Source organism: Bufo gargarizans, chromosome 1 (assembly GCF_014858855.1).
Source record: "Bufo gargarizans isolate SCDJY-AF-19 chromosome 1, ASM1485885v1, whole genome shotgun sequence".
Classification (NCBI taxonomy): Eukaryota; Metazoa; Chordata; class Amphibia; order Anura; family Bufonidae; genus Bufo; species Bufo gargarizans.
Window position 1 is genome coordinate 231,850,412 of NC_058080.1, and position 13,710 is coordinate 231,864,121.

General features: G+C 43.1%; 1 protein-coding gene across 11 annotated transcripts in view; it reads left to right on the forward strand.

Moving 5' to 3' along the window:
• KIAA1109 (KIAA1109 ortholog) overlaps positions 1 to 13,710 on the forward strand; it is a 294,629-nt gene that overhangs the window by 63,835 nt on the left and 217,084 nt on the right. For all 11 annotated transcript variants that reach the window (XM_044302174.1, XM_044302098.1, XM_044302121.1 and 8 more), the window contains exons 8-12: positions 1,443 to 1,636; positions 5,482 to 5,561; positions 6,590 to 6,740; positions 8,123 to 8,279; positions 10,041 to 10,119. In XM_044302174.1, coding sequence (XP_044158109.1) covers positions 1,443 to 1,636; positions 5,482 to 5,561; positions 6,590 to 6,740; positions 8,123 to 8,279; positions 10,041 to 10,119 — 661 coding nt within the window. The remainder of the gene's footprint in view (positions 1 to 1,442; positions 1,637 to 5,481; positions 5,562 to 6,589; positions 6,741 to 8,122; positions 8,280 to 10,040; positions 10,120 to 13,710) is intronic.

Consider the following 13,710-nt stretch of genomic DNA (forward strand, 5'->3'; position numbering starts at 1 on the left):
CTTTTTATTGAGCACGCTGATTACAGTGGTGGGAGAAAAATAAGGGATGCATGAGGATGTAGAAGGCTACAAAAGCATTGCTAAAAACCTGCCTGTACAAATTACATGCAAATTGGGAAAATCAGGACTGCTGTTACTTTACCCCCCCCCCCCCCCCCCCCCCCCCCCCGAATGTTGTCCTGCCATTTAGATAGATTACCTGTAGTTAAGATAGGTCATGAATATCTGCTCAGCGGGGGTGCAACACCCGGCACCCCCCGCCATTCAGCTGTTTGAAGAGGAGGCGGCGCTCCATGCAAGCGCGGCTTCCTGTTCATTACACTGCCTGTTGTCTCAGAAGTTACTTGAATGGAGCGAGTACTTGTCATTACACTACGCCACCACAGCGGGGGAGACGAGGCATGGTGTAGTGGAGAGGATGCAGCGCTTGCATTCCTGCGGTTAGGCCATCAGTAGTAAAATCCTGGACAACTGTAAGTTTTACCCATCTTAAAGGGGTTGCATCATATGAGACATTGGTGGCAATGTCAGATAGGTGTGGGTCCCACCTCTAGGACCACGATATGAAAGAGGGTACACAATGTATACATGGCATGCTCTCCATTCACGTCTGTAGGAGTCCCAAAAATAGCAAAGCTGGAGCACTTGGCTGCTTTGGAAGTGCCGTAGAAGTAAACGGAGGATCGCCGCGCTTGTGCAGTGCGCCCTTTTTCATGTTGGGGGCCCCCTTCTAGAGATAAGTGCAGCTCCCACCTCCTGACATTGGTGGCATATCCTAGTGATATAGCGCCAATGTCTCCGAAACATGTCATGGTGAAACATATTAAAAAGGCAAGAATACTGTAAATCTGTACCTCTAGATGAACAATTATAGTGCCGGAGTGTATGCCATCATTTTATCTAATACAAAAAGATGCTTCTCCTGTATAGCAGTATGTACTACATGCTACTACATGCACTAGAATACGGGGTGCCCTGCTTTGTCTCTTGGGCTCCCGTATCCATTAGGAAAGCCAAAGCTGTAAAATGATTGGAATCCCACAGCTCTGGCTCCCATACTGGATCATACATATAGACTGCTTCTCCTAGTGCATAAATATAAGCAGCCCATTGTAGACTGCAGCCAATTTGTTCTAAGAATCTGCAATGCAATGTATTCTATATACAGTCATTTGAGGTACATGCTTTTTCTGTGTAGTCAGCACCCCCCTATTATCTGTGTGCAGTGGTCTATTCCACAATATACAGCCTGCACAACACTGCTCACAGATGAAATAGGGGTCTGCACAGCCCTTGCATTGAAATAACCATGTTAAATGTAATTTCACTTCTGTTTCAGGTGTTGATGTAAACATTAGTGAATTTACATAGTAATATTAATATTCTTGTTTTATTTCTTAAAGACATGTAAAACATTAATCTAACCTTAACTTTGATCGTAGGGGAGGTTGGCCTTTGGAAATCATTATCAGCCTCAAACTGTGTGTGTAAATTTTGATGACGCATTCCTTACTTACACAACTAAGCCACCCTCAAGTCACCTGGACCAGTTCATGCACATCCTGAAAGGCAAATTGGAGAATGTCAGAGTGATGCTAGTGCCGAGTCCGAGATATGTGGGGCTTCAGAACGATGAGTAAGTCTGTGCTCATGTGTTTATTGTACTTCAAAACCAGCACACAAAGTTTCAGCCGATTTTGTGCTTTAATCAGTTGTGCATGGTGTAAGGCTACAAAAAGCGTGCCTAATGCGTTCCTGGAAGAGCTCTCATGCCCTAATGAAACACATTTTAAAAATAGGCTTGCTGTCAATCATTAGCATGTTGCCTTTTTAATTTTATAATGAACTCTGTTGTCCCTCACCGCTTAAGAATCCTGGAATGTGCCAAAAAAAGAAGAGAAATAAAGCGGAAATTTAGGGCACTAGAAAAAAAAGAGATGCAATTTTTCAAAGTAGGTCTTAACAGGACTCTGGAGAAAACATGAGTTAACTTGTAATATTCCTCACAGTTTGATGTAACTACAGATGGAGAATTTTTCTGATAAAATACAGGTATATGTATTATCCAGAACTAGAGATAAGCGAATCAGTTTTGTACATATCAAATTTGTTTAGAAATCAGACTGCTTGCCCCGCTGCTCAAGAGACTCCCTCTTCACCCTTGATTGACAGGTGCACACTTCCAGTCAGTATCTGCGCTGCTCATGTACCAGCTTCACTACTCTGAGCAAAGGCGCAGGCATGAGATTAACAGGTCCAGGTGGGATGTCCAGCTCTGTCAATAAAGGGGAAGGGAGGAGTCTGTTGAGCAGCAGGCCAGCCCCTCTCTGCTCAGGAAGTCTGATTTTTGAATAAATTAGATTCATGCAAATCGATTCACTTTTTATATACCATCACTGTTTCCCAATAATTACCCTGCGTAAGGCTGGTTTCACATGAGCGAGTTCAATACCATGAACTCACCACATGTGTCTGTATCTTGTGCCATTCCTTTATTATTTCTACTAGAAGTTATGAATAATTGCTATTAGCCTTCAGTAAGGGTACAGAGGGGTGGTAACCAGTTGGGGGCGTGTGCCTGCAAAGTCTGACAATGGCAGCACTGATTGGATAGACTGAGTCTGTGCAGGTATACCCCCCAACTGGTTACCTCCCCTCTGTACCCTTACTGAAGGCTAATAGCAATTATTCATAACTTCTAGCACAGGGGTGCACAACCTTTTCTGGTTGGGGGCCACGTTGTGAGCCTGAACCAATTCCAAGGGCCGAAAATAAAACTTAAAGGGGTATTACCAACTGAAATACTATTTTTATGGCATATTGAACATACAGTATGTATCATAAATGTCTAGTTACACTTCCAGGACTCCCATCTAATGGGAAAATACATGAAAGATACATGTGAGCAGCCAAAAGACATAGACATACATGTCTGTTACCAGATGGTTGGGGGCCGCACAGAATGGTATTGAGGGCCGCATGTGGCCCCCGGGCCGCAGGTTGTTCACCCCTGTTCTAGCAGGAATAATAAAGGAATGGCACAACATAGGGACATAAGAATAGATGCTTCAGAATTGTTATCACAGGGGGGATGCATGAAGCTATTAAAACAGGCATGTCAGGAGTGGTGAAAGGTCCTCTTTAAGCAGGGATCTTCTGCCCAGAAACAATGAATCTGTATAGGGACGAGTGATCACAGTAACGATCACTCATCCCCATACAGAACAGATGATTGCTGCATGATAAATGCAGCTATCACCTCAGCTCATGATCAGGCAGTATATTGGGAACAGTTAGGGGGTCATTTATGATGCTGAAATACGCCTATATTAGGCATATTTCAGGCACAGATTGCGGCACAACGGTTTTGTTGCAATCTGCGACTTCTCCCCGCTCACGCTAGGTCTAAAAAAAAAAGTGGGTGGGGCGGGGAAGGGACGGTCCGGCAGGCCCATCTCATTTACCATTTTCTACACCTGTTTCAGGCGTAGAAAAAGGTCTAAATGTAAGACCACTCGGAAGCTGTTCGTTAATTCCCGATAATTCCCTCTGCAGTCCTTTAAATTTCTCTTTTTGTGCTATATTTTCATTGTGCTGATTTAATGTTGCCCAGGTAAGTTTAGTAAATGAAGGTAGCAAAGCCACCTCTTTTTTCCTAAGAACAAATATTCTTTTAAAAGATGGTATTTTTTTTAGTTATTTTTTGCAGCTTTGCGGACTTCCCAAATATATGCAAATAAGAATAAGAGGACAGCGGGAAGGCAATTAATTGCAGGGTCAGGCTACACAGGGTTTGTTTGTGGTCTGTTTCCATGGGAGCATACCGTTTTGAACAGGAACAGTATATACAAAATGGTAAGATTTTTAAAGGGGTTGTCTTCCCCCCCCCCCCCCCCCCCCCCCCCTTACAGCAGGTTTAGTTATGGCTCCAACAGTGCTCAGGCTTACATAACAGAGCCAGTTACCTATTCACCACCCTTGCTGCTTCCAGTCATGGCTGCAGCGGGGCACATAAGGACGGACAGGACTGCACACTTTTAGTCCACAGGAAAGCAGTGATGATGGGACCCACATCGCTGGAATGGAGCTTTGGTGAATATGTAAGTGGCTTTGATTTTGTAGCCTGAGCACTGTCGGACCATGACTAAAATTGCTTTGGGGGTTGGACAACCCCTTTACCTAAAATGGTCATCCCCGGAAGAAGCCAGTTCACTGGCGAAACGGCGTTGGGTTAGGAGGTGGCTGAGAGATCGACACACCATTCAGGGTATGCTCATTATCTTTTTTAATCACCAAGTCTTTTTATCCTCATATTTGCCTCCATTGTAGCATTGTTTGGGGCTCATCATTCTGAGGTGTCTTGGTGTTTACCATCTTGTATTCTTTTGCCTGCTTGTTGGTGTGCTGACCTCTCGGCCCCCTTAGGTCCTGTTCCTCATCTTTGTGTTCCACCTTTGTGCTGCCTTTTACCATCATGTATGTAATTGTTATGTGTTATCAATAAAGCTTATCGATTTTCACTTTGTGAAAATTATGGTTACATTTTTTAGCGACATTTATGGCTCCTTGTGGGTCGGTATTTTTCTCTGTCCGGTAATGATTGGGTGGCTAAAATGGTTTGCAAAGTTCCTTCTTTCAGTTTTTTCATCTTCTATACATTGGAACAATAGAAAAATAGTAGTTAATGTGAACTTTCTAATAACTTTAGCCTTAACGCTGGGTTCAGACCTGAGCGTTCGCGATGGAGCGCTCTGTATGCGTGATTGTACGGGCGTTTGCAATCGCATATACAGAGACAAGCGAACGCCCATTGTCGCGCGTTCCCGCTAAAGTCTATGTACGGGAACGCGCGACAAGACCCCCCAAAGAAGCTCATGTACTTCTTGGGGCGTCGGGCGTTTTACAGCGCGATCGTACGCGCTGTAAAACGCTTAGGTGAGAACTATTCCCATAGGGAATAATTGGTTCTTGCCTGTTGAGCGTTTTACAGCGCGTAGGAACGCGCTGTAAAACGCTCAGGTCTGAACCCAGCCTTAAAGGGAACCTGTCACCTCTACTATGCTGCTCTGATTGAGGGGAGACCTGCTGATTTCAGCCTTGCTGGCTGTCAGTACTACTTTTAGAGTACTGAGTGATGAGCCCTACACCACATGCCAGTGCTGAGAGGGAGTCCGATGAGGCCTGCTTTCCCCTCCCTCCCAGCCTCCGGAGAATGAGTGACAGGTTTCTTTCCTGTTGTGCATCGGAAAGAAACTGGTGGGGGAGGGGACAGCGAGCTTCATCGGACTCCTCTCCCTTGCAGCGCTTTGCTGGTGTTGGACAAACCCTTCTGGAGATTAGTGTTCCAAATGTGTTGGACAAACCCTTTTTAATTTTAGGCTTTGTCTTTTGAATATATTGATTGCTAAATATGTGTTGTCTTAAGTGCTGCTATAATATCTCGTAACCGCTTTTGACGTTCATCTTGTTTTATCTTACAAGGCCTCCTAGACTCATGGGAGAAGGGTTTGTGGTCATGCAGTCTAATGATGTTGACATCTACTACTACATGGATGAGCCAGGTAATCAGTAGCATGTGGATGGAAATAGCTGGCTAACTGAAGCAATTAGCTCCATGGTTAATTCATTACAAGGGCTGGATGTCATTTTTCTCTGTCAGATCCAATGTGTTCCACTGATGTCTATGGTTCTTTCTACTTGGTTCACCTTAGCAAATCTTGATGCATTTGATATATGCTGTGTCACTTCGTCTTGGTCTTCTTTTATTAAGCTCTTTTATGAGCTTGTTAATTAGAGATAGAAATGGCAAAACAAGATTAGAATGATGTTTATCACATACTGGTGAGGGAAGTGCATGTAAAAAAACATGCATAGAGTAATATAAAATTAGGGGTAGCAGTATAAATATTACTACCATCAGTCCTAATAAAATCACCAGACAGTCCAAGTAGTGTTGAATGGGTTAATACAGTTATAATGTGGTATGGAGCCAGAGGTCATACCTGCTGTCTTGTAGTTAGTAAAATATCTAGAAATCAGGCCATGCCCGTAATAGGGAGGCAGGTGGCTTCCAAATCCATCCAGGTAGGGCTGTGCATCAGCAAGGCTCTCACAAGGTGCAAGTCATTACCCTACTCCAGTTAAAATGGCAAATGTATTCTATTGAGTGTCTGTCCAGATGCTGCATAGTGGAGCAGCACAACCAGCAGCCATTTTGCCTAAATCTGCAACGATCCTTAAATTCCCTCTGAAGGACCAGAAATCACACTAGAAGCTGCTAATGACTTGGAAAAAAGTGTATGGGCAAACAGGGTAGGCGTCAGATATTTACCCAATCTCAGTATTGGGGTCCATTCACACGTCCGTAGAATGGGTCCGCAAACCAGAACGGGTGTGGGCCCATTCATTCTCTATTGAGCAGGAATGGATGCAGACAGCACACAGTGTGCTGTCCGCATCCGCATTTCCGGAGCGCGCCCGCAATCTTCCGGTCCGCGGCCCTGGAAAAAAAATAGAACATGTCCTATAATATTAATATTAATTTGTAATTGCCAATGTGTTATTTATTGATTTTGCTTATTTTTTAAAGGGCTTGTCCCAGAAGATTCTGGAGAAAATGTTGAAGAGGAAAGCAACACAGAAGATGCAAAACTGCAGGATTTGCCGCCTTGTTGGGGTCTAGACATTGTCTGTGGAAAGGGAACGGATTTTAATTACGGACCATGGGCAGATAGGCAGAGGTATGAAATCTACTTTCTGACATATGGAACTGATGTAATGTTATTTGGGTAGTGTTTGTATTATGTGCATTAATTTACTGTATTTTTCCGCTATAAGACATACCTGCTGTCCATAAGACGCACCGAGGTCTTAGAGGAGGAAAATAATAAAAAAATATTTTCATAAGACCTCAGCCCAGGGCCCCAATTAGACCCCCAATGTTAATCAGACCTCATCTTAGAACTCCAATCAGATCCCTGATATTAATCAGACCTCACCTCATAGCCACAATCGGACCCCCAATGTTAATCAGACCTCTGCTTAGACCCCCAATGTTCATAAGACCCCCAATCAGACCTCAGATCAGCGCCTGATGTGAACGACCCCCAAGCAGACCTCAGAGCAGACAAAAACAATAAACATATCTCTTCTGCTCCGGACACTGCCACTGCCCCTCACATCTACACTTTTCTACTTCAGCCTGCTGCACGCTGTGCTGTAAGCCGACGGCGAGCGGAGTTGGACTGGGAAGCAGTGAATACAGAGCCTGGGAATCACTGCATTCACCACTAGCCGGTTCCCTCCTATACATAATGGAAGCGCTCCTTAGTATTCCTCCCTATATGATGCGTCCTATACGGTACATATGGATCATAGTGAATGTGCTTCCATAAAAAATGCAACATCCTGTTCAGGTCTACTGTACTGAGGCTGAGCTTATGTACTACTGTTGATGTCAGAAACCCCTACTGTCAAACCTGCCTGCAAAAAATCTACTTTCCTACAACTATGTCTTTGACCAGTTCAAGACCAGGCCATTTAGCCCCCTTCCTGACCAGGTGCATTTTCAGTTTTTTTTTTACTTCATGCAGTTTTGAAAGTGCTAACTTATTTCTGCGTTTGGTTATGTAAATATTTTTTGCACCTTTTTTCGATGATGCATAGGTCTTTACTTTAAAATGTAATTTTTATTTTTATTTTTTCTAATTTGTTTATATTTTTTGTAAAAGGAAAAATTTTAAAAAAGGGGGAAAATAGTCTGTTTTTCATGTTTTAAATGTTTTTTATTAGCACAATGTGCAACTAAAATATTTTTAATATGTGCCTTGGTGGTGTGTTTTTAATATTTTTTTTATTTTGTCCTTATTTATTTTACACTTTGTGGGCCTCATAAGATCATAAAAGTCCTTTGGGGGACATTTAACTTTGCATTTTTTTTTTTATTCCTGATTTCTCCTATAACTAGTGCTGACCTATTAACATTTAATAGGCAGATATATCTTTGTCATTATCTTCTGTGTTTGCAGTACTTTGTCTTGCTTATTTGGGGTCTTTTCATGCTAAAACTGTCTTTTCTACAGCAATATGTTTTTAATATCTCTTCTCTTATTTTTCATGACAGGGAGTGCTTGTGGAAATTCTTTTTTCCACCAGACTATCAGGTCATGAAAGTTTCTGATATTCCACAGCCTGGAAAACCAAGACAGATACAGGCATTTGAATTAAGAATGAACATAATAGCAAATGCTACTATAGACCTGCTTTTTACAAAAAATAAAGTGAGTACCAGTGTCACATAATATCTGAAATATACCTTTATATGTGCTCATAAATGTAAATGCAGGGTTACTTATTTGTCTTTTGCCCAGTCCTTTTCTTAAAATCTCTGATAAGCTGGACCCCAGCACTGGAGCCTACTCATCTCAATGCATGACCTCGAAAGTCCTCATAGTCATGCTCACCTGGTTCAGATAGGGCAGCATAAAGCTGATGACTTATTCCATTTCAGACAGTTATCTACACATGAGATAGCTTTTGGCTGACAGTTATTTCTCCCACTCCTCCATAAATGTGCATGCCTGGCTTAGAATTGCCACCTGTTGGTACATCCATTCTGACTACTTATTCAAGATCTAATGGCATGTTAAAGGGGTTATTCAACAAATAAAAAAAACTTTTTATAGAGCAGTAGAAGCTTAGTAGACTGATATATAGTTTTGTAGAAAAAGATTCAATAAAACTTCTAAAACTGTACACGGCGCTGGCTTATCAGTAAGTGTTGGCATTGTATGTGTAAGTGTGTACACAGAGATAGTGGTCAATCACTGATAGCTGTATGCGGGGGGGGGGGGGGGAGTTTTCAGTGATTTAATGGCATTCTTTGTGTAAGTGTATATAGAGAGATAGCTGTCAGTCATTGATAGCTGTACACACGGGAGTTATTATCAGTGATTGATGGCATTTTCTATGTAATTGTTTATACAGAGATGCTGTTAGTCAATGTAGCTGTGCATGGGAGATGTGTTATCAGTGATTGATAGGATACTCTATGTAAGTGTGTATGCAGGGACACTGATAAGACTTACCCGATGTACAACTGAGCTCAGAAGGAGCAGAGGTTTAAAGTGTACTTGAGTTTTCAAAAAAGTTAGCATAATGGCTTTGCTTCTTTGTACATTCATAACTGTGAAGGAACAGTTAGGTTTGGGCTTCCCTAAAATATCATTCAGCCATATTATTCCCTGTTTCAGCTGCACAGATAGATACATTTCACTCAGAAGCACAGAGCGCCTTCTGCCAGTACTGTATGCAGTGACCTCACTTCCCACTATGTTTGTTTTCTTTTAGGATGCTCAGAAAGCTGATAAGGAGGGAGGGATCAGACTTAGACACCCATGAGCTTCTCTGCTCTTCAGAAGAAGTGTAGCAGTGCTTCTATCAGTATCACAAGCTCAGCTAGCTCTGACATTCTCCCATTTCCTGTGAGCTGTCCTCTGAATCTCTATTACCAGGGACGGATCTTTCCTGACAACAGTGCACTGCTGTTAGGTGGAAGTTAGACCCCTAGTGGCCATGACTTTACAACTTTTATTTTTCAGGTGGATGCAGGCAGATTTTTTAAATGAAGTGATTCAGAAATTTGCTAGTTGCACAAATTTTGCGGAATATGAACCTGCTCAGCTTCTCCAGCTCTACAACATGTTGCCTGCAGATTGCACTGCATTTTGTGGAGACAGGTTCTCTTTAAAATCTTATTTTTTGTTTTTATCTTCTTATGCCTCTGATATTGTAATGTTTCCAGTGATTGCATAGCAAAATCCTCTCAAATGACTAATATCATACTTCATGGGTTGTCACTGGACAAGGTTCAGTTCTTTGGTGCTAAAATTGTGCATGTCAGAAGTGCCTTATTGAGTGCACTTTAAAAGGGAATATGGCCTCCTATGGAAACATTTCAAATAAATAAGAGTACGCTTTGCAAGTCACTGTACCCTGCTGGTGTAGTTTGCAGTAGCTAATATTCTCTTAATATTCTACAGGAAACTAATGCTGTACATGTGAACGTGTGGGCAGGATCTTACTTGGAAGTGAACATCCCTATGACTGTCACTGAAAATGGTAAGACATTCACTGAGAGAGTGCAAAATGTTACATTTCAGTTCATGCAGTGTAAAATCCAGTTAGTGATGGCAGGTATCTGCCCTCCTGGTTTAGCCTAGTCAAATGTTTGGTTATGTTATATTTGCTGTGGACGTGTTTGTGTTTCCACCTCGCCCATTGTGCTGCAGAATAAAGTCCTATGCCATACTGTAATCTTTCAAATGAATCATGAGGCACGAAACCTTACACCCACTGCACATGTTGGCAGAAGTCTTTCTTGAACAGGATATTGCTTCCTTGTCTCTGCACTTGGGTGCCATACAATTGTTAATTACATTCACAAGTCACAAATAGAATAGCAGCCATTCAGGCTGCTATTCTATTGTGCAAGAAAAGTTACACTCTAGAAGTATCTAATACATTTCTGCATAGGCGTGCGCAGCCTATTGCATTAGGGTGTGCACCCTAAAGCACAAACACACGCGCCGCGCGTGTGTATGTATGTATGTGTATATATATATATATATATATTACACACACACACACACACACAAATACATTAAGGGGTATCAGGGTACATTATTATACAGGTGTAATATAACTGAGGAGGGCTATCGGGGACATTATACAGGGGAAATATATTATATAAGTTATATTACCCCTTCATCATGTCCCCTGAGATAGCCCTCCTCAGTTATATTACCCATGTATAATAATGTACCCTAATACCCCTTAGTTTTACCCCCTGTATAATTTACCCTGATCCTTCAGTTATATTACACCCTCTAATTTACCCTGATACCCCTCAGTTATACGGTATCATATAACTGAGGGGTATCAGGGTACATTATACAGGGGTGTAATTGAGGAGGGGTAGCAAGCAGCAGGGAACATACAGGGCAGAGTTCCAGTGGCATAGCGTGGGTTGTCAGCACCCGGGGCAAGCCAAGTATTGCTCCCCCCCAACCTGTGAACACGCCCCTTTTTACAAATAATGCAGTACATGTCACCTACAGTCCTATGTAACACCACAGATAACACAGTGATAACTGAGCACAGATAATGTAGCAGATGTCACCTGCAGTCCTATGTAATACCACAGATAACACAGTGGTAACTCTTTGAGTACAGATAATGTAGTAGATAGCCACCCCCCCCCCCCCCCAAACAGATATGTGGATGGACATTACATATAATGGTACACACTATACAGTAGAGTACAGCAGCACATACCTGTTACATCCAGTGACATTTCCTGTGATGTAGACCTTCCTCAACGTCTTGATTCGGAGATAAGACCGCCATGATACCTTCTTTCAGTCGCGTATCTGCAGAGTTTCACAGAAAAATGTTTAGATTTCTCACTTTACTATCATCCTCAGATAACAGACCTCCCCTCCACCCGTAGTGCCCATAAATATAATGCCCTCTGTATAATTATAATATATACTGGCCCCTCTGTGTTATTATTATTATTAATATTATAATGGCCCCCTCTGTATTAGGCTCCATTCACACATCCGCAAAATGTGTCCGCATCCATTCCGCAATTGTGCGGAACGGGTAAGGGCCCATGTATTCTCTATGGGGACGGAATGGATGCAGAAAGCACACAATGTGCTCTTCGCATCCGCATTTCCGGAGCGGCCTGCCGAACTTCCGGTCCGTGGCTCTGGAAAAAAATAGAACTTGTCCTATTCTTGTCCGCAGCTGTGGACAAAAATAGGCTGTTCTATGGGGGTGCCGGCCGGGTGTATTGCGGACCCTAATAGTAATAATTATGGCGCTCTTCAGCCCCTCCAGCATACAGTCCCATGTAAAATACATCACTCCTTGCCTTCAGCCCCTCCAACATACAGTCCTGGGTAAATAATATCACCCTTCCTCTCTTCGCTGCCTGCCTTGAGCCCCTTCAGCATACAGTCCCATGTAAAATACATCACGCCCTGCCTTCAGCCCCTCCAACATACAGTCCTATGTAAAATACAAAACTCCCCCGGCCTTCAGCCCTTCCAGCATACAGTCCCCATGTAAAATAATATCACCCCTCCTGCCTTTAGCCCCTCCAGCATACAGTCCCCATGTAAATAATATCACTTCACCCCCTCTCTTCAGACCCCTCTAACAGCAGCCCCATGCAACCCGACTCCGCCTCTTTCCCGACATCATACCTCCCTAGAGCAAATCCATTCTAGCGCTCTACTGTCTCATAGGCTTCAGACCCCTAGCTTGAAGCCTATCTGAAGGATCGCATCAGGAGTTGGCAGATGGCAGTGCAGCACAGAGGTGATGATTAGGGTGTGCCCAGGCACACACGGCACACCCCGTGCGCATGCCTATGCATTTCTGCTAGGTTCACCTAAACTCTGGGATGTTTCCGGGTCATCAGGTCAGGAGATGTGCTAGACCCCTATTGGCCATGACTTTACAGCTTTTTTTTTCACACATGTAGCTATCACCCCAGAGATGTTCTTTGTCTGGTGAGTTCTCACTACAGAGGAAATGTTCCAGGTGGCAACTTTAGGTGTGGCCCACTTTGATTTTCTGGAGCTTTTACTGCTTTTTTTTTCACACATGCGCTCACTTGGACAAAACCCAGAGGGGCCGATGGAGCAGACGTTTGTTAAGAAGGAAGCCTTCCAGTCGGCTGCTCGCTTAGTGATGGAGACCACTCCTTCACGGTATGAAGATGAGGGATCACTATAGCCGCCCCTATTCCTCCACACAGAATCATTGTTTCTGGGCAGCAGATCGCTGTTTAGACAGTACAATCTGCTTCCCAAAAATGGTGATTGGTGGTGTGCGCACAAATGACAGGATCACACGATGCACAAGCGTTTTGCGCATTCCATCTGGTGATCAGCGGCACATTCGCAGGAACTGTTGCTCCCGATAATCTGGACGATTATTGGTTCGTCTAAATACACCTTTAGTACTAGGGCTTTGGGGAGAAAAAGTCTGGGTAAAGTCCACGACAGATGTTGCGGATATTTGCGTTCACACATATAGCCCCTCTGGCTAAACTCCAGAAAATGTCTGCATTCCATTGCAAGTGTGAATGGGGCTTTGGGAACTCTTATAAACTATAACACTAAAATTGTAAGTACCATGCAAAACACATTTTTTGCTCAGTAGTTTGCTATATCCTTTAAGAGAACCTACCACTTCAATAATGCAGTCCTTTCTGTGGGCAGCATGTTATAAACCAGAAGGAGCTGAGCAGAGTGATGCATGGTATTGTTAGACAAGTTCCAGTATAACTTGTAATTTATTCGTATAATTCTCTGCTCTTCCTGTGTGCAGGAGTCCAGTGGGCAGTCCTGGTGTGTGATTGACAGCTATTCCTACAGGAAAGACGGTCAATTAATGAGTAGGCCCGCCCACTAGACTCCTAAGCTTTGACTAAGCTAAGATTACTAGTGCATCTAGAATGAAAAAAAAATCGGCCCTACAGATTACAAGAAATTTGCCTGAACCTGCCGATTGTTGCAGAATTGGGTGACTCTGATCTTGTGTATGCGAGTTTTCAGATTTTTACCCAGTAATGGTGCAGTACTTAACTACAGTAACGTGCTGACCGTACTAGTGAAGATTACGACAACTGTGTGT